The sequence below is a fragment of the Bos indicus genome, chromosome 1, assembly GCF_029378745.1.
Source record: "Bos indicus isolate NIAB-ARS_2022 breed Sahiwal x Tharparkar chromosome 1, NIAB-ARS_B.indTharparkar_mat_pri_1.0, whole genome shotgun sequence".
Classification (NCBI taxonomy): domain Eukaryota; kingdom Metazoa; phylum Chordata; class Mammalia; order Artiodactyla; family Bovidae; genus Bos; species Bos indicus.
The window spans coordinates 157663792-157684608 of NC_091760.1; the positions used below are offsets into that span (position 1 = coordinate 157663792).

General features: G+C 48.1%; 1 protein-coding gene across 2 annotated transcripts in view; it reads left to right on the forward strand.

Moving 5' to 3' along the window:
• The window catches only part of KAT2B (lysine acetyltransferase 2B), a 97870-nt gene that overhangs the window by 73037 nt on the left and 4016 nt on the right, over positions 1-20817 (forward strand). For both annotated transcript variants that reach the window (XM_070797323.1, XM_070797330.1), the window contains exons 11-17: positions 281-407; positions 8186-8296; positions 11333-11476; positions 16679-16793; positions 18274-18310; positions 18548-18611; positions 18710-18794. In XM_070797323.1, coding sequence (XP_070653424.1) covers positions 281-407; positions 8186-8296; positions 11333-11476; positions 16679-16793; positions 18274-18310; positions 18548-18611; positions 18710-18794 — 683 coding nt within the window. The remainder of the gene's footprint in view (positions 1-280; positions 408-8185; positions 8297-11332; positions 11477-16678; positions 16794-18273; positions 18311-18547; positions 18612-18709; positions 18795-20817) is intronic.

Here is a 20817-nt window from a genome sequence, read left to right on the forward strand (position 1 = left end):
AGCGCCTGTCAGCGCCTGTCCATAGGCGCTGTTCTTCGTCTGGGGGCTCAGACCCCCTCAGGTGGCTGGTGCTTGTCTTCATGGACACTCTGGGGATATCTCAGGAGGCATGCTTGCTCTAAGACATCCACTTAGAGAATGTTCTACTTAGAGAATCCACTAGAGGGGTTTCCCTGGAAAAATCAAGAAGGAACCCCCCCTCCCTTCCAGTTTTCCTGACTGGTTAGTGAGGGACCCCCCAAACAGGAGGTGAGACAGTGGTGCAATCTTATTCTTCCAGGAAACACAAAACCCTTGCTTTAATAAAAGATGGCCGTGTCATTGGCGGTATCTGCTTCCGGATGTTCCCGTCCCAGGGCTTCACAGAGATTGTTTTCTGCGCTGTAACCTCTAACGAACAAGTCAAGGTAAGGCTCACGCAGGGTCTCAGAAGAAACGCAGGATGTGGTGCAGAAGCGGCAGAGTGTGGCAGGGTCTCCACGTCCAGAGAGCCCTGGACTCTCTGAGGAGCATCCTCTCATCGCGAGTGTGTGTGTGTGTGTGTGGAAGGCACCTGCTTCCGTATACCCACAGTCAGGCTCCACTGGGCTTTGCCGGACCTCGGGGCTGGGGCCAGGGACACCAGGACGCCCCAGGAGCAGGTCAGGGTTTGTTTGTGGCTTGTGAAGAGGTGTCTGAGAACACTCTCGGTGGCGCCGGCGATTTCCATATACAGACGTGTCCACACACGCCTGGGCACGTGGCACCACCAGAAGGGGTGGGGTGCTGTGTAGGTTAGGGAGAGGACTGAGGTGGCTCAGACCTCAGGAAGATTCCTTATGACCTTGTGCCTGAAGTTGGGGGTCAAGGACTAAAGAAATGCTGTCGGGGAATTCACGAAAAATTTGAATAAATATATGAGTTTCAGAAATACTCAGGCAAGGTTTGGAATGTGGTCTTTTGGGGAGTGTGAGTGTGTGAGCGACTGTGTGAGTGTGTGTGTGATTCTGATCTGTGTGAGTGTGTGAGAGACGGATCTGTGTGATTGTGTGAGAGACTGATTTGTGTGAGTGTGTGAGAGACGGATCTGTGTGTGTGTGAGAGATGGATCCGTGTGAGTGAGAGATGGATCTTTGTGAGTGTGAGAGGCGGATCTGTGTGAGTGTGAGACACTGATCTGTAATGTGTGTGAGAGACTGATCTGTGAGTGTGTGAGGCTGATTTGTGTGAGTGTGAGACTGATTCGTGTGATTGTGAGAGACTGATCTGTGAGTGTGTGTGAGACGGATCTGTGTGAGTGTGAGAGACGGATCTGTGTGAGTGTGAGAGTCTGATCTGTGAGTGTGTTAGAGTCTGATCTGTGTGTGTGTGAGTCTGATCTGTGTGAGTGTGAGAGTCTGATCTGTGTGTGTGATTCTGATGTGTGTGTGTTAGAGTCTGATCTGTGTGAGTGTGAGAGACTGATCTGTGTGAGTGTGAGAGACGGATCTGTGTGAGTGTGAGAGATGGATCTGTGAGTGTGTGTGATTCTGATTGTGTGTGTGTGAGTCTGATCTGTGAGTGTGTGTGATTCTGATCTGTGTGTGTGTGAGAGTCTGATCTGTGTGACTGTGAGAGGCGGATATGTGTGAGTGTGAGAGTCTGATCTGTGTGAGTGTGAGAGGTGGATATGTGTGAGTGTGAGAGTCTGATCTGTGTGAGTGAGAGATGGATCTGTGTGAGTGTAAGAGACGGATCTGTGTGTGAGAGATGGATCTGTGTGAGTGAGAGATGGATCTGTGTGTGTGTGATTCTGATCTGTGAGTGTGTGAGAGACGGATCTGTGTGAGTTGAGACACTAATCTGTAATGTGTGTGAGAGATTGATCTGTGAGTGTGTGAGGCTTTGTGTCAGTGTGAGAGACTGATTTGTGTGAGTGTGAGAGACTGATCTGTGAGTGTGTGTGAGACGGATCTGTGTGAGTGTGAGAGACAGATCTGTGTAAGTGTGAGTCTGATCTGTGAGTGTGTGTGATTCTGATCTGTGTGTGTGTGAGAGGTGGATCTGAGTGTGAGAGTCTGATCTGTGTGTGTGATTCTGATGTGTGTGTGTGAGAGACGGATCTGTGTGAGTGTGAGAGATGGATCTGTGAGTGTGTGTGATTCTGACCTGTGTGTGACAGTCTGATCTGTGTGAGTGTGAGAGACTGATCTGTGAGTGTGTGAGAGATGGATCTGTGTGAGTGTGAGAGTCTGATCTGTGAGTGTGAGAGTGATTTATGTGTGTGAGAGATGGATCTGTGTGAGTGTGAGTCTGATCTATGTGTGTGATTCTGATGTGTGAGTGTGAGAGACTGATCTGTGTGAGTGTGAGAGACGGATCTGTGTGAGTGTGAGTCTGGTCTGTGAGTGTGTGTGATTCTGACCTGTGTGAGTGTGAGTCTGGTCTGTGAGTGTGTGAGAGTGATCTGTGTGTGTGTGAGAGATGGATCTGTGTGAGTGTGAGAGTCTGGTCTATGTGTGTGATTCTGATGTGTGAGTGTGAGAGACTGATCCGTGTCAGTGTGAGAGACTGATCTGTGTGAGTGTGAGTCTGCTCTGTGAGTGTGTGTGATTCTGGTCTGTGAGTGTGTGTGATTCTGACCTGTGTGAGTGTGAGTCTGCTCTGTGAGTGTGTGACTCTGATCCGCCGTCCCAGCTGTCCTTGGCACAAGTCCCTCCCCAGGAACCAGACTGTCGTGCTGACAGTGTGGTTGGTTTGCCATCTTCCTGGAATAGACCAGACTCCTCGTTGGCAGGAAGATACAGATGATGTTGTAACCTACTCAGTTGCTTTTATGAAAGCGGAACCAGAAACGTGTCTTCAGAGTGTTATTCATTTGGTACTTGGGGAGTCCTAAAGTCAGGCAAAAATATGGCAATTGGTGGAAAGATAAGAAGTGCAGGATTCAGAAGCTACTGAGATAAATTACTGGAGTCTAAGGCAGTGCTGCCCAGTGGTCTTTAACACGTGCGCACATCAGCCACATACGTGAGTTTAAATGTTTTGTTAGCTACGTTGAAGATACGCGAAAGTGTTCTAAAAACAGATTCCTTATTTTACTCAGTATATCGGAAGTGCTGTCATTGCAGCGGCACTCGGTGTCCAAGAATCATGGAGATCGTTTGCATCTTTGGTTTGTGTGAGTCTCTGAAATCCACAGTGTGTTATACGCTGCACCTGTCTCGCTCTGGACTCGGGCTCTCTGGGCTTGGACAATGGGGCCTAAGGACACTGTTGCCTTCTTCAGTTACCATGAAGCAGTGCCAGATACAGAAGCCGAGACGGATGATCTCTGGAAGGAATCGTGCTTGGCCTGGGGGCCGCAGCCGGCGCTGAGGGTGCTTTTGGCTACATTAACAGCTCTCCTCTGTGTCACAGTCGCCGTGTCAATTACAACAGCTGTGGTCTCCTCTCAGAAAGCACAAATGGGGCTTTTGACGTTGACTCACCGCGCGAAGCGTCCAAGGGCAGACAAAACGCACCAGTGTCACATTCGCCCTTCTGGCGGGGGCAGGTGCGGGCGCACAGCTGCGTGAGGCTGACCTCTGCCCCGTGTTAGGGCGCTTTGGCGGTGTGTCTTCAGGTGGTGTGGTCGCTGTGCTTGTCACAGGTTCACTTCCCCATAGCCAAACTGAGAAACAATTCCAGGGGTCCAGAGTTTAGGAACTCGCTTAAAAAGAAAATTTGGTTGGGCTTTTTGTAGGGAGAGGAACTTGAAAATATGCCCTTGGTTTATAATTTCAGAAGATTGCGTAATGTTTGTTTGCACAGAAAGCTACACCAAGCAACTTGTTTGGAAAGGTTGGCTAAGGTTGCCTTGGACACTCTTAGGTCCAGAGGGAAACTAAAGGTGTTGAATATGAATTGGGTGCTTTGTCTTACTGCTTCCCAGAAGGGCAGTATATGTTTTTTTCCCCCAAACCATGTAATTTTCTAAAGACTTGAAGGAAGGTGGCCAAATATCACAAACTGAGCAGGAAAAATGAAAAGAAAAGCCATTTTTTGTAAGTGACTTGAAAGTGAAGTGAAGTGAAGTGAAGTGGCTCAGTCGTGTCTGACTCTTTGCGACCCCGTGGACTGTAGCCCACCACGCTTCTCTGTCCATGGGATTTTCCAGGCAAGAGTACTGGAGTGGGTTGCCATTTCTTTCTCCAGGGGATCTTCCCGACTCAGGGATCAAACCCAGGTTTCCCGCATGGTAAGCAAGACGCTTTACCATCTGAGCCACCAGGGAAGTCTTGAAAGTAGTTTTAGCAAATGAAGATTAATCTTTAAAAACTAGATAGAGTGGGTGAACCTGGTGGAAGCCAGTGCTGCTAGTACTTACTTGTGAAAACAGCAAGATCATAAGCGGAGGTTTACAATTTTGATTTGAGGTATTAAAAATCTGGGCTAAATGGTACTTTAAAATTTGCATCCACTCATTTTGGAGACTTAAGCTTATATATAAATTTCTGTAATGCTTCAAATAAGATTTTTGTGTGAATTTATCTTGCTCAGAACACATGCAAGATAACATTTGAGAATTTACTTAAAGCTCCTAACCTGGTTTTAAAATAGATTATCTAACTATTTGGTTTTGATATTATATGCAACTTTAAAGTTACGGGGCTGATACTTATTTAACCATAATAAGTATTTGAAGAAACACTGAAGTTACCAGGTGGATTTGGAAAGGAACCCTTTTGGTGACAGGTGAAGTGAAGTGAAAGTTGCTCAGTCATGTCCGACTCTGCGACCGCATGGACTGACTATACAGGCAGTGGAATTCTCCAGGACAGAATCCTGGAGAGGGTAACCTTTCCCTTCTCCAGGGTATCTTCCCAACCCAGGGATTGAACCCAGGTCTCCTACACTGCAGGAAGATTCTTTATCAGCTGAGCCACGAGGGAAAACCAAGAACACTGGAGCGGGTAGCCTATCCCTTCTCTAGATGATCTTCCCGATCCAGGAATCGAACTGGGGTCTCCTGCCTTGCAGGAGGATTGGATTGGATTGGATTGGATCGGATCCATTTCCTTGCAGGAGGATTGGATTGGATTGGATCGGATCCATTGCATTGGATTCTTTACCAACTGAGCTATCAGGGGAGCCCACGACAGTTGAAAATAAAGGCATGCAGAGAAGGGAGACGGTGCTGGGGTGAAAATCCAAGCATTTCTGCATATAATGGCTTGACTCTGTTACCACTTCTTTAAACAAGCAGGTATTTGCGGTTCTGCGACTGCTGGTCACAATACTAGGCACACAGGATTCAAGACGAAAGATAGCCCCTCCTCACAAGCAGCTGGAATCTGAAAGTTCTTTGGAGAGGTGATGAATCAGTGGCCAGTGATAAAGACTATCCATGCAAAGTTTGAGACGCTACTAACAACAGAACCATTACTGTTCTTTTTGAGTAAAATTCTTGGATTGTGGGTGAAGGGGAGAAAATGTATAGTTCTATTCAGTTCAGTTCAGTCGCTCAGTCATGTCCAACTCTTTGCAGCCCCACGGACTGCAGCACGCCAGGCCTCCCTGTCCATCACCAACTCCCGGAGTTCACTCAGACTCATGTCCATTGAGTTGGTGATGCCATCCAACCATCTCATCCTCTGATAAATCTACTAACAATGTCAGTGATATAGTAAGATGAAAAAGTGCAGACTATTGGTTCTAGAAGTTCCCAGGGGAAAACTATCATCTGATAGTTATTGAGTATATACCAGGCACCTGGGATTGATTTGCATGCTGGAAATACAACAAAGAGGACCCCCTGCAGGTTCAGAGGTAAAGAATCTGCCTGCAATGCAGGAGGCACAGGAGACTCAAGTTTGATCCCTGGATTGGGAAGACCCCCTGGAGAAGGGCATGACAACCCACTTCAGCATTCCTGCCTGGAGGCTCCCATGGACAGAGGAGCCCGTGGGATTCTAACAGTTCTATTAGCTCCTTACAAGGCGGCGTATACAGCAAAAGCCTCTCTCTCTTCCATCAGCCGCATCTAGGTTTCATCAGAAGACGTGTTTCTTACTCATCCCCAGACATTACTATTCCTCTGCACACGAAGTAGCAAATCCTTCCCTTTTCTCCAGTCCCCCCCCCCAACTTTTCTTCAAAAATAATATTTAATGTTGTAGGTCATGTACAAATACGTTTTCGTATAAAGCAGAAATCCCACCCCCAGTCTCCCGGTCCGTCCCATCGCCCTTCCCCACTTGCTGTCCGTACGTTTGTTCTCTCTGTCTGTCTCTGTTTCTGTTTTGCAGACGTTTTCTATTTAACTGAACGTGTCCCAAGTACTGTCATTTCAATATGTAATAAACTTGGTTACAGGTTTTTTTTCGTGGTGTGTATTTTATACTTGCACACCTCAATTTGGATTTGTCATATTTCCATTGCTCAGTAGCTACACATGACTAGTTGTTGCCGTATTGAACAGCTAGTTGTATACTGTAATTATGAGTTTATATGTTTATTTTCCCCATTTCACTCTCTTCTCCTTAAGAGAGGTTTCCTTCATCCTTTAATCTGAGTTATATTCAGATTTGAAGTGTGTCAGTATTGTGATATCTTTGGGAAAAGCTAACATGTCTATGGTTAATACCAACGGGAGAATAATTTCCAAAATAGGGAGACGGTTGTACTCTTTTCCTACATACTGGACAGATCCTCCCCTGGATATTATTATGCTTGGTCTTGGGATCCGTGCTTTAGAAGTGTATTGTTACACAGGAGCAAGCCTTGAAAGATACGAGTAACTTGAGATAGGGTCTTCCAGTCGTGCGTGCGAGGCAGGACTGAAGCCTCGATGAGGCTGGACCTGGGACCTGGGCGGCAGGGATGGGCGTGGGTGATTTCCAAGGGCTTGGGGAGTTGTGAAGAGCAGGGAAGAGTCACTGTACTCTCGGAGCAGAACTAAGGTCAGTAGGTAGAAAGAGCAAGGGATCAGATCACAGGTGAAGCTTGGGGAGTTGTGAAGAGCAGGGAAGAGCCACTGTACTCTCGGAGCAGAACTAAGGTCAATAGGTAGAAAGAGCAAGGGATCAGATCACAGGTGAAAATTAGAAAGAACTTCCCAACCACAACAGCGGCTGAATATGAACTGGCCCAAGGACTCAGCGAGCACCCTAAGCTGGGGGTTTTCTAGCAGCTGACCTCCCCGAGGTAGATGGCAGGAGACTCCTAGCTTCACATGGGGAAGAATTAGGCAAATGACTTCCCAAGACCCTTCTCCCTGTGGTGCTGAGGTTCCATGACGTCATAGCTGTGAGCCTCTTTGAGTTCTTTAGAAAAACATGTCGTCATATTCTAAAATACTGATGTAATGGTATTCGTGTCTGGGTTTACTTTCATCTTTTATTAGATTCTCAAACCATCCCTTTAAATCTGTACATTTTCTTTAAGCTTTGTCCATCACCAAAAAACTTGTTTACTTTTTTTTTTCATATTTCAATCATTAATTTATTCAACATTGTTCACTGTTTTCACTGCTGTTGTTCAGTTGCTAAGTCACGTCCAACTCTTCATGACCCCATGGACTGCAGCACACCAGGCCTCCCTGTCCCTCACCATCTCCGAGAGTTGCCCAAATTCACGTCCGTCGAATCGGTGATGCCGTCCAACCATCCCATCTGCTGTCACTGTTCTTAGTCTCACTCAGAGCTTCGGGGCTCCTCAGACTTTGCTGGGAAAGGTCTGAAAAGACCAAGTTGAAGATCCTTTGTGTGTGATGATACAATTCTTTGGAAGGATTGCTGATTTGTTGTATATAGGAAACACTTGGATTAGTTAATATTCTAGAAAAGGTTAGCCCTTCTCATTTTCATTGCTCTTTTGATCTCAGGTTCTCAAATACTCTAAGCATAAGCAGAAATTCATGATCAATATTTACTCCAGACACCTCTTTATTAATATTCAGCCTGTAGCCTCTAGGTGTGAATGAGCAGCTTGTAGCTTTGGTATATTCTTTTCTAAGAGCCAGAAACTTATGTTTTCAAGTGATGATTGTATCTTGATCCAAGGATTTTGAATTTTTTGGCTCATTTTCAAAGTTCAGAAACTCAAGAACCAATACCAATACTCAAGGTGTTGGTATTACACTGGTAATACATACTCCTAAAGTTGCCAGTATTTCTCAGTGAAATGTGGGACTTTCTTTTGTCCAGAACCTAATATATTTGTCTGCATGCTGACTTGCCCTTAGGGCTATGGAACACACCTGATGAACCACTTGAAGGAATACCACATAAAACACGACATCCTGAACTTCCTCACCTACGCAGATGAATACGCAATTGGATATTTCAAGAAGCAGGTGGGTTTTGTGGCTGTGCAAACCTGTTCTGTCCTTCCTTTTCTTGATATGCACTCAAGTAGCTTTCATGCAAATAAGTCCTCCCCCCAGGACATTTATTTTGCAAGCCCTAAGCCAGAGGTAAGCCTCAGCCTGGATTAGAGAGTGTGACCAGCACACCATCAGTACAAAATAAATGTTTGAGTGAGTGAAGGGATGTCATCTGTGAGTGGAGTGCACTGTCGCATCCTAACATTCTAAAACGGGGTCTCCCCAGGCTGAGGAGAGATTCACGTTGGGGGACTGGAGTTCGCCCTGAATGAGAGAAATAGATTTAATCTCTGGAAGGCAGTGTGTTTCTGATGGCAGAGAGGAGGTTCTGATGCTACAGAGGGCTCCCGACACTCCTGCTCCGTCAGCACATAGGCGGCTGGGTGCTTGGCCGCATCTTCGTTCTTTCTACCAGAAGTTTCGTATCAGCTCTCTGATTCTTCGGTTTCTTTGCCCTTATGACTCCGTATGTGGGACCCTCCTTCCCCGACCTGGTGTAAAGCCCCTGCAGTGGAAGAGTGGTGTCTGAACCACTGGACCACGAGGGAAGTCCCTGCTACGTGTTTTTTAATAGTGCTTTATAATTCTAGGTTCCTAAACATTTTCCGTTTACTTTTTTGATGACAAAAGTAATGTATAGTTATTGTAGAAATATAACTGGAAAATTAAATTGGAAAATGAAATAAAACTCCAAAAAAAAGAGAAAAATTGCACGTGATTCCACCACCCAGAGAAATTGACTGTTAATGTTTTGACAGATACCCTTCCGATGTTTTTTTCTCTGTGTGTGTTTGTGTATATATAAACAGAAAATTGGCTCATGCTATATACAGTTTAATTAATTGCCTTTTTTACTTAATATAGTCTGATTTTTAGATTATGAGTTTTGATGGTTCTCTGAATTGTTGTAGAAATGGAAACTGATTTCTCACACCAGTCCCACATTTAGGGAACATTTATGTGTTTTTTGCAAATAAGTGTCCATGTGTGCGTGTGGGCTTCCAGGCGTGTCTAATGTTTTGCTATGCACTGCAGTGAATAATGACAGACACTGTAACAATCTCTGCTCCTGTCAGCAGCATGTAAAGGGCTCAGGAAAGGAGCTGGTTGAAAAAGCAATTTTTTTAGCCCTTTCCTAGGTAACAAATTGCCCATGTTTGCATTTATTTGATTATTTTGAGATTTGGCCTGTTTTTCCTTATTTATTGACCCTTTGCACTTCTTTTTTTGAATTGCCACTTCATTGTATTTTGCCTCTCTTTCTATTAAAATATTTATTTTTCTGTTGATTTATGAGAACTCATATATAAGGATATGAGAGTAGTAACCTTTTATGATTTTTCTCCCCTACTTGTCTGTTTCAGCATTACTTATGGCTTTTTTTCAATGTACAGAACTTTACAGATTTTATTATATAAAATCTGTTAACCTCTTTGAAAAATATAAGTCCTTATACATATGACTAAAAAGCTTTCCCTCCAATGTCAGATAATTAACCTTTTTACTTTCTTCTCATTTTTTGGGATGCATTTGGTAACTTTTCTAGTAAAACTCACTAGAGAGAACTCAGTGGCATTAAATACTGCGACTTGAGTGTGAGCTTTCCCAGGCTGTACCTACACTGCAGAGACAGTAACAGCCAGGATTCTTTTTTTAGGAAAAGATTAGGAAGTTTTCATTAATTTGTCTCTGGCTGTGCTGCCTGTCGCTGCGCCGGCTTCTCTGAGCTGCTGCGAGCGGGCATCCTTCCCCGTGGCCCCGGCTCCGGGGGACCTGCGCTGGTTGCAGGGCGCAGGCTCTGGAGCGCACGGTCCTGGAGCGCACGGTCCTGGAGCGCACGGTCCTGGAGCGCACGGTCCTGGAGCGCACGGTCCTGGAGCGCACGGTCCTGGAGCGCACGGTCCTGGAGCGCACGGTCCTGGAGCGCGGGCGCAGCGGGACCTTCCTGGACCAGGGAGCCAACCTGTGTTTCTGCATCTGCAGGCAGATTCTGTACCGCAGAGCCACCAGGGAAGCCCTCAGCCATGCTTCCTGCCCCCCCATCCCCCCCGCCCCCGAAACGGATTTATTTTTAATGAAGGAAGATTGCTTCCCATTCCTGGGCTGGCGTCCTCCGCATCACGTGGATCCGCGCAGGCTCACGTTGGCTCCTCCGTCCTCACCTGCCTCCCACCGCCCACCCCTCCCCACCGCTCTGGGGAGTTGCGGAGCCCCAGTTCGGGTTCCCTGAGTCACACAGAAAGTTCTCACTGGTTATTATTTTACACGTGGCGGTGTGTATGCTTCCATGTGAGTCTCTCCATTCTTTTTTCAATGACCTGTCTGCGTCTGTGGTCCTCTCTGAGGCTGATGGCAATAAGTGCTTGGAAAATAAGTTTTTACTGAAACAGGAGGCAGGAAACTGAAGTCCCAACTAATTTTCTACAAAAATTTGAAACACCCTTAAGGAAAATTGTTATAAATAATATGACTATGTTCCCTATTATTATAGCTTAAAGTATATAAATGAATATATTGCAAAGCATTAATGTCCCTGAAACAGCCACACTTGTGATGGTCTGGAAGTTTTTTGCCTATTAAGTGTTTCATTTCTTCAGTATCAAGGTTCTTCTTGCTATATTTTTGAACAAATTTTGCTTTCAAAATAGGGTTCACTGTTAGTTGATTTCCAGAACATCCTAGAGGCCCCCTGTCTACTTTGGGAGAAAGCATGCAATTTAATGCTAAATTAAATCTTATTTTTACTTAAGAGCCATTTGTGTTAATGAATTTTTAATACTGTGTTTTACTAGGATTATTATTATTATTATTTTATGTTGGAGTGCTTCCTATTTGCACGGTTTGATTTTTGATGAACTTCTTAGAGGAGTTTCATGCTAATCCCCAGGATAGTTGGAAAGGAGCTTGGACCTCTGCCGGCACCAAGCCAGGCCTCGCACGTAGCTTGCACTCAGACAGGGTGTTTGATGCTCAGGGCCTTTTTAAATGGAGTTACTGGTTTTGCAGGGTTTCTCCAAAGAAATTAAAATCCCTAAAACCAAATATGTTGGCTACATCAAGGATTATGAAGGCGCCACTTTAATGGGATGTGAGCTAAATCCACGGATCCCATACACGGAGTTCTCTGTCATCATTAAGAAGCAGAAGGAGGTAAGCGTGTGGCCGACTTGGGTTCCCACTGCACAGGCCAGGCTCCTTTGGGGCAAAGTGTGCACCCCTGGGCTCTGTGTGGGGGCGTCTGATGGACACCAGGACCTCAGTTTGCTCTGGTTTGTCTGGATTTCTTCTGTGAAGGTATCCTTTACCTCCTGTCTAAATCACCACTTCGAAGCGGGGGTCAATACCTATTAAATTGGTGTAAAATGCAAAACTTGTAAAATACAGTGGTTTTACCTTCAAGGCCTTTTACATGCTGGCCCCATGCCTTCTTCCCAGACTCATCTCTTTATCCCTTTTCTAACTGCTAGGCTGTTACTGATGTGCTAACCCTTTTACGTGGTGTCTTCATCCTTCACCCACTTCCTCTCCCAGTTCACGCGCGCACACACTCAAACACACACACACACACACACACACACACACCACTTCTGCCTGTGTCCATTCCTCTTTGAACTTCTCAAGCACTAGTTTGATCCACTTATTTGAACTTCAGTTACTCATCATCTTCCATATTTATCTTAGTGAGTATTCACCTTTTTTTTCCATTGTAAGTTCTGAGAGTGTATGCTTCCAGATATTAAGTGATTTGTGATCTGGGGAGAATTCTTTTTTTGGCCACACCACACAGCTTGCAGAGTCTTAGTTCCCTGACCAAGGGTTGAACTCACGCCCCCTGCAGTGGATGTGCTGGGTCTTAACCACGGGACCCCCAGGGAAGTCCCAAGTGATTTGTCCTCTGATACTGGGCTCAAGTCTTTTATGCGTATGAACTAAAAGAGAAGGGGTAAAGGGGAAGGTTGATGGATTTGATTACGTAACAAGTTTTATATTTCTGTAAGACAGGAAAAAGAAACATACAAAGCATAATTAGGGGAGAGCAACACAGGCCACTTATTAAATGAATAAACTTTACATATTAAACCCAGGATCACCCTCCTGGTCCCCTAGTTCTTGGAGTTCAAAAACTGGGAAATCGCACCCAACATCACTCCCGCTTTGTACCTGTCCTGTTAGTCTCCTTTGGTCGAGTCCGAGTCTCTGCGACCATATGTACTGTAGCCCCCAAGCTCCTCTGACCGTGGGGTTCTCCGGGCAAGAACCCTGGAGTGGGTTGCCAGGACCTCCTCCGGGGGATCTCCCCGACTTGCATCTCCTGGGGAGATCTCACAGGGATCCAACTCATATCTCCTGTGTCTCCTGCAGTGTAGGTGGACACTTGACCCCCTGAGCCACCTGGGAAGCCCAGTCCCACTTTATATTTCTGTTATTCAGTCAAAGGTGCTTTTCTCTGCTGCTGCTGCTGCTAAGTCGCTTCAGTCGTGTCCGACTCTGTGCGACCCCATAGACGGCAGCCCACCAGGCTCCCCTATCCCTGGGATTCTCCGGGCAAGAACACTGGAGTGGGTTGCCATTTCCTTCTCCAATGCATGAACAGGAAAAGGGAAAGTGACGCGACTCCTAGCGACCCCATGGATTGCAGCCTACCAGGCTCCTCCGTCCCTGGGATTTTCCAGGCAAGAGCACTGGAGTGGGGTGCCATTTCCTTCTCCGGTGCATGAACGGGAAAAGGGAAAGTGACGCGACTCTTCGTGACCCCATGGACTGCAGCCCACCAGGCTCCCCCGTCCCTGGGATTCTCCAGGCAGGAGCACTGGAGTGGGTGCCAGTGCCTTCTCCATGCTTTTCTCTAGTGAGTAACAAAAAAGACATCTGCCTCAAGCCTGTCTTTGTTTCCTGGTTTCTGCTCATGTGCCTCCATTCCAGTTCTTAGTTCCTTGTCGATGTCTCTGACATCGCAGAGATAGACCCGTCTTCTCAGGGTGCGTCCTAAGAACAGGTGCTCAGTGAGTGTCTCCCTTTTAGTTAAAGTAGCTCAGACTTCTCCGTACACGTCCCACGGAAGTGAGCCAAAGGCTTTTTATTAAACTAGAAAATAGAAGCAGCGTCTGTTGTTTCTTGGGCAGAGGTTCCAGTGTGATACGGAGTTCTGAGAAGGCTGCTGGGAGCTGGTGCCCCGCTCCTTGTGCCCGAACTGTGGAGGCTGGAGCAGGACCCCACGGGGTCCCCAGACTCCGAGTTCAGACCCCTGGGCGGGGGACCCTCTGTCTGGGCTGCTTCAAATCCCGCGGAGCCCAGCATTGGAGAAGACAGGGCCCCCCTTCCACTCCGTCCCCTTGGGTCCCCCACCTCAGCTTCCAGTGTCTCCAACAGGCACCCCTGAATGTAGCTGTTCACCTTCTTCTTTTAAAAGAGCTTGGAAGTCACCCTAGTGAGGTTCTTGGATTTACCTGGTAACCTCTACAGAATTCATGTGACTGTCACAAGTGTTGAGTCCAGCTCTGGAGGGCCCTGAGGAGGCAGGGACGGATGGTGCTCAGGAGCAGACAGGCAGACGGTGAGCCTTCCCCCTGGGGCGCAGGCGCAGAGGCCGCGTGGTTGCTGTGATCAGCGTGCAGAGGGAGACCAGGACCGCAGCCGCGGGGCTGAGCGCCAGGTGAACGGCGACCCGGAGTGCCGACGGCCAGCATCACCTGCGTCATCAGGGGCCAGGGGGCCCGTGTGAGGACGGGAGGCCCAGAAGGCGGTCAGCACGGGCAGACGGAGCCCTGCAGGAAGAGGTCCCGGGGCCGGAGCACCTGGAGCCCGAGGCGTGCACGTGATGAGAGCCTCTGAGAAAGGGTGGAGGGGCGGGAGCTGGCAGGACAGAGCAGGGGGCGTGTGTGGGGCTGGGGGAGGGTCGGCTTAAGCTCGGTTCACACGTGAGCTGCGACCCCGGGCTTGGAGGAGCCAAAGAGTGAAGAAGAGCAGCGTTTTGTAGGGAGACATCCTGCGACTCGGTGAACTATAAAAGTGGCTGATATGCCCCCTGGTTCTCTGTTTGGGAAGATGAAAAATGACCAAAATGGAACGAAAGATGGATTTGAGAGGGAGATGAAGACATGGTGATGAGCTGAAGAGAGTTTCTAGGGAGGCGAAGATATGAGGCTAGAATGGGGTTGGAAGGTCTGCTTTCTCTAAAGTGATCCTCAGGGTTAGAGAGGTCGGGTAGCCCCCTCCCCCCATTACCAGTGGCCTCAAGGTGCTCGTGAGGGGGTTGGAAGCCCCGTGCACTGTCTCATCTGAGAGCAAGCATCCTTGGTGAAGAGAGAAAAACATTAAAGCTGTGTTTGAAATTAAGTTTTCTGAAGGCCTTCATTTAAGAAATTGCCGTTGTGATTCTTTGAAAAAAATTTTAGCTGAAATACAGTTGATTGACAATGTTGGTGTTAGTTCCAGGTGTACAGCAAAGTGAATGACATATATATGTATTTGTTTTAGATTTTTCCCATGTAAGATATTATGAAATATCGAGTAGAGTTCCCTCTGCTATGCAGTAGGTCCTCGCTGACTGTCTGCTTTTTATATAGCAGTGTGCCTCTGTTAATCCCAAAGCCTCAGTTTATTCCCCCCTCCTCTCCTTTAGTAATCGTAAGTTTGTTTTCTGAGTTTGTTTCTGCTTTGTAAATAAGTTCATTTGTGTCCACTTTTTTAGATTCCACATATAAGCGATAACATACGGTATTTATCTTTCTCTGACTCAGCTTCAGTTAGTATGATAATCTTTAGGTCCTTCCAGTTGCAAATGGCATTATTTCATTCTTTTTTATGGCTGAGTAATACTCCATTGTATACATGTTTCCAGAAATTCTTCTTTTTTTGGGTGGGATCTTAGTTGGAAGTGTGGAGTCTTAGCCACAGGCCCACCAGGGAAGGCCTGAGGAGTCTTTTTAAAAAGACCTGGAGTTACACCTCATGCAGAGCATCCAATCAGATCTGCCCATCCACAGTGGCAGCCACATGCGGCTACTGGGTGCTAGCTGCATGGCCAGTCAAAGCTGAGATGTTCTGCAAGTGTACAATGCATTCTGATTTTGAAGACCTAGTGTGAATAAAAGCATGTAAAAATCTCATATTTTTTCTCTTGATTATATGCTGCAGTGATAGTATTTTAGCTATATTGGATTGAATAAAAATATTGTTAAAATCAATTTCTCCTATTTCTTTTTACTTTTTTTTAAAGTAGCTACTGAAAAATTTTAAATTACATGACTGGTTTACATGATATTGGACAACCCTGAGCAGATTTACCAGCAGTCTATTTTGCCACTTCTGTTCATTTTATGAAGTCCTGTGTTTAATTGTTAAGATTATGTATTCGTGCTGTAGCATTTATCAGTCTTCCATTTGAGATTAAGAAGTTAGGAAATTGAAGTTTTTCATTAATTTGATTAATGACTGCTACTGTTGTAGTGTTTTCCAAAATTCAGCGCTGATACAGTTAATCTCAAGTTGGTGGTTTTTGAGTTTGTTGTTGCTCTTTCTTTTTTTGTTTTTTGGCTGCTCTGTGTAGTGCAGGGTCTTAGTTCTCTGACCAGGAGTCGAACCTGTTCCCCTGCGTTGGGAGTATGCAGCCCTAACCACCGGACCCTTTACTTCTTTAAGGGGAACACTGCCCTGGAATTAGTTACATCAGAACATTGGGCTTCCCTGGGGGCTCAGACGGTACAAATCCAGCTGCAGTGCAGGAGACCTGGGTGTGATTCCTGGGTCGGGAAGCTCCACTGGAGAAGGGAATTATTTTATAAGACAAACGGACTCCTCTCAAAAATTCCCTAAGTAGTTCTGGCGGCCCCTGTCCTGACTGCGTCGCCTTCAGTCTTCAGAGCTGCTTTTTGGATGTGAGCATCGTAGGTTGGGGCTCACACGTTGGAACACCTGAGCACTAGGAAGTCCGTCCTCCCGGGCTCTGGGGACTCGGTGAGTCTGCCTGCCCCTCAGGTGCAAGTGGGCAGCGCCTGCTCTTGAGACGCCCAGGGGTGCTGACGGTGCCTGGGCTGCAGGGCCGTTTCTCCTCTCTGTGGCTGAGGCTCGCGGGGGAGGGCCGAGATAACTGGCACTACGCTAAAGAGGGCAGTGGGCTCTTAATACTGGCTTTTTTTGCAATGGCAGGGGACAAGCATTCAAAGACAGCTCTGTCAGTGACACTCAATGTGCATGGCCTTGTAGAATGTTTTCATGTCTCACCATTTAATATCGTTCACCCTTTTGTTTCCTGAAGACTTAATTTTGTTGGGAAAATAACTTAGATTGACTGACTTAAGCTGGAGCCACAAACTTCGGTCACTAAAGGTAGTTTCTTCTTGTGCTTTGCAGATCATTAAAAAGCTGATAGAAAGAAAACAAGCCCAGATTCGGAAAGTCTACCCGGGACTTTCCTGTTTTAAAGATGGAGTTCGGCAGATCCCGATAGAAAGCATTCCTGGAATTCGTATGTATTGATCTAAAGGCAGAAGCTTTTGGTTGTGCCCCGAGACCCCGGAAGTAGCTCCGCCGGAGCGCAGTGGTTCGGGAGGCCGCTCGCCCGCAGGCTCTAGTCGGGATGCTGCGGTCTCAGAAGAGCGCGTTTCCTTTGCGTCTGCTCTGCTTCCGGGGCCATCTCCGGCTTTAACTGTTAACGCGCATCGCTTTGAGAGCCTGTTTGTGGCACAGTGTCGGCCACTCCCACAGGTGACCTTGAAGGCAGGGAATTCTGCTCAGAGGGTGGGAGGTTGAGTCTCAGGCTGGCTCAGTCCTGTAGCCGCGAGCGGCTCGTGGCCAGTGACCGAGGGAGCAGCGGCCCTGCCTCCTCCAGGCGGCTTCCCGTCCACGCCCTTCTCCGTGCCCCGGGCAGTCCCGGGCAGAGCTGTGCTCGGCCGAGTTCAGCGCCCCCGACTTCGAAACCACGTGACCCGACAGCGTCACACTGGTTTCTGGTTCCCTGTTTTAGAGTGGTTTTCCAAGGGTTCTTCTCTGTGAGTATGTTAGAAGTGAATTATCTTGGGTTAAAACATACAAAATAGGTGTTTTTGTCGATCAGAAGCTATAAATATTGGCACTTTCAATCAGTTCAAATCCAGGATCTGCTAGTGTATTGAAGATTTAATAAATCAAACTAAAATTCTCCAAAAGAAAATAAGACATTATTTGAGCAAGATAGACATCTTCATTACGAAGTATACCCTACAGCAGATCTTACTTTCTTTGCTAGACCTGGAAATTGTACTTCTGTGTATTATCCTTATTAATGGCGTAATAGCTATCCTCTCCCTGAATGTGTGTGTGTGCCAAACATTATTCTGTTTTGGGGTGTTTTTTTTTTTAAATTTTTACACATACATCAACTAATCTCAAAAGGAATCAGCTCAGTTCTGGAGTTCTGTCTTATACATTGATAAACAGAGGCAAAGGCTAACTAACTTATGGAGGGTAGCTTAGCTTAAGGAGAGAACAAGAAATCAAATCCAGGTCTGTTGGACTCCAGGCTGTGTCTTTCTGCTGCCTGAGACCATCTTGCGTTACAAGCAGGGTCTGTGCCAGATAAAATAGAGAGCAGGACAGAGTTTGTTCCAACCTAAAATAACAGCTTAACGCTTTCACGTGGTGGTTAGCAGAAAATGTGACTTCGAGTTTTAAAAATATACGTGCCCACAGGACCAAACATGCTTGCTTATTATGCGTTCCTCTGAAAGGCTGGAGTTCCTGCTTTAAAAAATACTAGCAGATGGAGCAATGCCAGTCTTGGGAATGTTTTTATATCCAAGTGTGTAAGGAAGTAAAGAATTAATTGCAGTTAATTTCAGTCTCTTTTCAAGAGTAGTCTTTTACTGATCATGGCTGTAAGTTATTGCGTTTTTGATAAGTATTAACTGTGTTATTCTCTTGACTGAAAGCAGTTCTCATTCAGTGTTTAATTTCGTTGGTATGTATAGGAGAGACAGGCTGGAAGCCGAGTGGAAGAGAGAGAAGGTAAGTGTGATGGGCTGGAGGATATTGATGGAAGTGCTCTGTCTCCCCTCCCAGCAGCTTAGAGCAAACAGGGAAACTGGCTGTAGTCACCACCGCACTTGTTAGGGTTCACTTTTCATAAAACGTGCTGAAGTAGCTCCAACCTTAGGTTTCTGTACAGATGAGCTGGATAGGAGTTGCCTGGCAAGGGGGCAGGGTGCTAACCCTTGCTTCTTCTGTGTGCCCTTTCCTTTCAAGTAAAGAGGCCAGAGACCCCGACCAGCTGTACAGCACGCTCAGGAGCATCCTGCAGCAGGTGAAGGTGGGTGTTCGCTTTTCCTCCACTTCACGCAAATGTTTTGAAATGATTTCCCACATGGAATTTCCATATGAGATACCTTACTTTTTTCTTTACCCAAGAGCCATCAAAGCGCTTGGCCCTTCATGGAACCCGTGAAGAGAACAGAAGCTCCGGGATATTATGAAGTTATAAGGTTCCCCATGGGTAATGCCATTAACATTTTCTAAGTATAGACTTAAAGCTCTGGACGGCGGTGTGGGGGACAGCGGGTGGCCGACGGTGTGCTTCTCTGTCATAGGTTAGGGCGTGTGTGCCGGGCAGTGGAGGGTTAGGAGTGTTAGAGCAGGGAGAGGGTGCCAGGGTGGGCAGGGGAGTGGGGTGGGCAGGGGCTCAGAGCAGGGAGAGGGCACCGGGGTGGGCAGGGGGTTAGAGCAGGGAGAGGGGAGCGGGGTGGGCAGGGGATCAGAGCAGGGAGAGGGGAGCAGGGTGGGCCAGGGGGTCAGAGCAGGGAGCGGGCAGCAGGGCGAGCAGGGGCTCAGAGCAGGGAGCGGGCACTGGGGCAGGAAGGGGGTCAGAGCAGGGAGCGGGCACCAGGGCGGGCAGGGGGTCAGAGGAGGGAGTGGGCACCGGGGTGGGCAGGGGCTCAAAGCAGAGAGAGGGGAGCGGGGTGGGCAGGGGGTCAGAGCAGGGAGCGGGCACTGGGGCAGACAGGTGCTCAGCAGGGAGCAGGCACCAGGGTGGGCAGGGGGTCAGAGCAGGGAGCAGGCACCAGGGCAGGCAGGGGCTCAGAGCAGAGAGAGGGGAGCAGGGCGGGCAGGGAGTCAGAGCAGGGAGCGGGCACTGGGGTGGGCAGGGGGTCAGAGCAGGGAGCGGGCGGCAGGGGGTCAGAGCAGGGAGCGGGCACCAGGGCGGGCAGGGGGTCAGAGCAGAGAGAGGGGAGCGGGGCGGGCAGGGGCTCAGAGCAGGGAGCGGACACGAGGTGGCCGTGTTTTTAGAGACGACTCTGCTGTCCTGTAAAGGCTGCTCCGTCAGTGTGAGCTCAGATGGCACCAGAAACTGCTGTTTGAACACAACCTTGCTTATAACCTGTTGGGCTGCAAGTGGAAAAGGGTCAGCTTGTCCCCTTGGTAGCTTTGAGAGCCTGAGAGATTTGGAAGGTAAACAGTGAAGTTAACTGAAGCCGCTGGCCCGCTGTCCTTGTAGACAGCAGCGGCCGCTCCCGCTGCTTTGGCTCTCCCAGGCGCTCGATGGAGACTGGGAGGCTCACTACTTAGACTCCCGTGTCCCACACCCAAAACAAACAGGAGATGCCTTTAGAAATGTAGACCTGTGGGATTCGCTGCCGAGTCTGCACCAGCCTAAAATGAATGATTAACGGAGTCAGTTGAGAACCCCCAAATTAAACTAATGTGGCATTGTGCAGATTGAAGACCACTAGCTGAATTTCTTTTTTTTCCAATCAGTTGTGGGGCCATCTTTTGGAGGAGAGCCTGTATCTTCTGTTCCTTTCCTCTTGCAGTCTCCTGGTGCTGAGAGGGCGTTAAGTGAAAGGAGAGGGAGCGGGGTCCCTCGGCTCCCCTGGAGCAGTCGTTTGTGGATGTTTTCTCTGACCTTAGTTATCTCAGGAGTGTTTCCATCGTGCAGCGGTGGCTCCAGTGGTCTTCAGGCCTTGCGGTGAACACGCATGCTTGCCATTCTCTTTCCCTTTTCTCTTGGCCTTGTTTCTGTGGATTTCAGTCTGAAAGTCCGAGTGAGGGTGGAGAGAGTGGAGAATTCTAGAAGGAAGGCTGACTGGGCATTGGTGATTCCTGTGACCTGGAAAGGGCTTCCCAGGTGGCACTGGCGGTGGAGAGCCCGCCCGCGAGCGCAGGAGACCCGAGAGGGTGGACCCGGGTCGGGAAGACCCTCCACCCGAGGTGGGTGGACCCGGGTCGGGAAGACCCTCCACCCGAGACGGGTGGACCTGGGTCGGGAAGACCCTCCACCCGAGAGACAGGTGGATCCGGGTCGGGAAGACCCTCCACCCGAGACGGGTGGACCCAGGTCTGGAAGACCCTCCACCCGAGAGGGTGGACCCGGGTCGGGAAGACCCTCCACCCGAGGGACAGGTGGATCCGGGTCAGGAAGACCCCCGGAGGAGGGCCTAGCCACCCGCTTCAGGATTTGCCTGGAGAATCCACGGATGGAGGAGCCTGGGGGCGGCAGTCCACAGGGTCGCAGAGAGTGG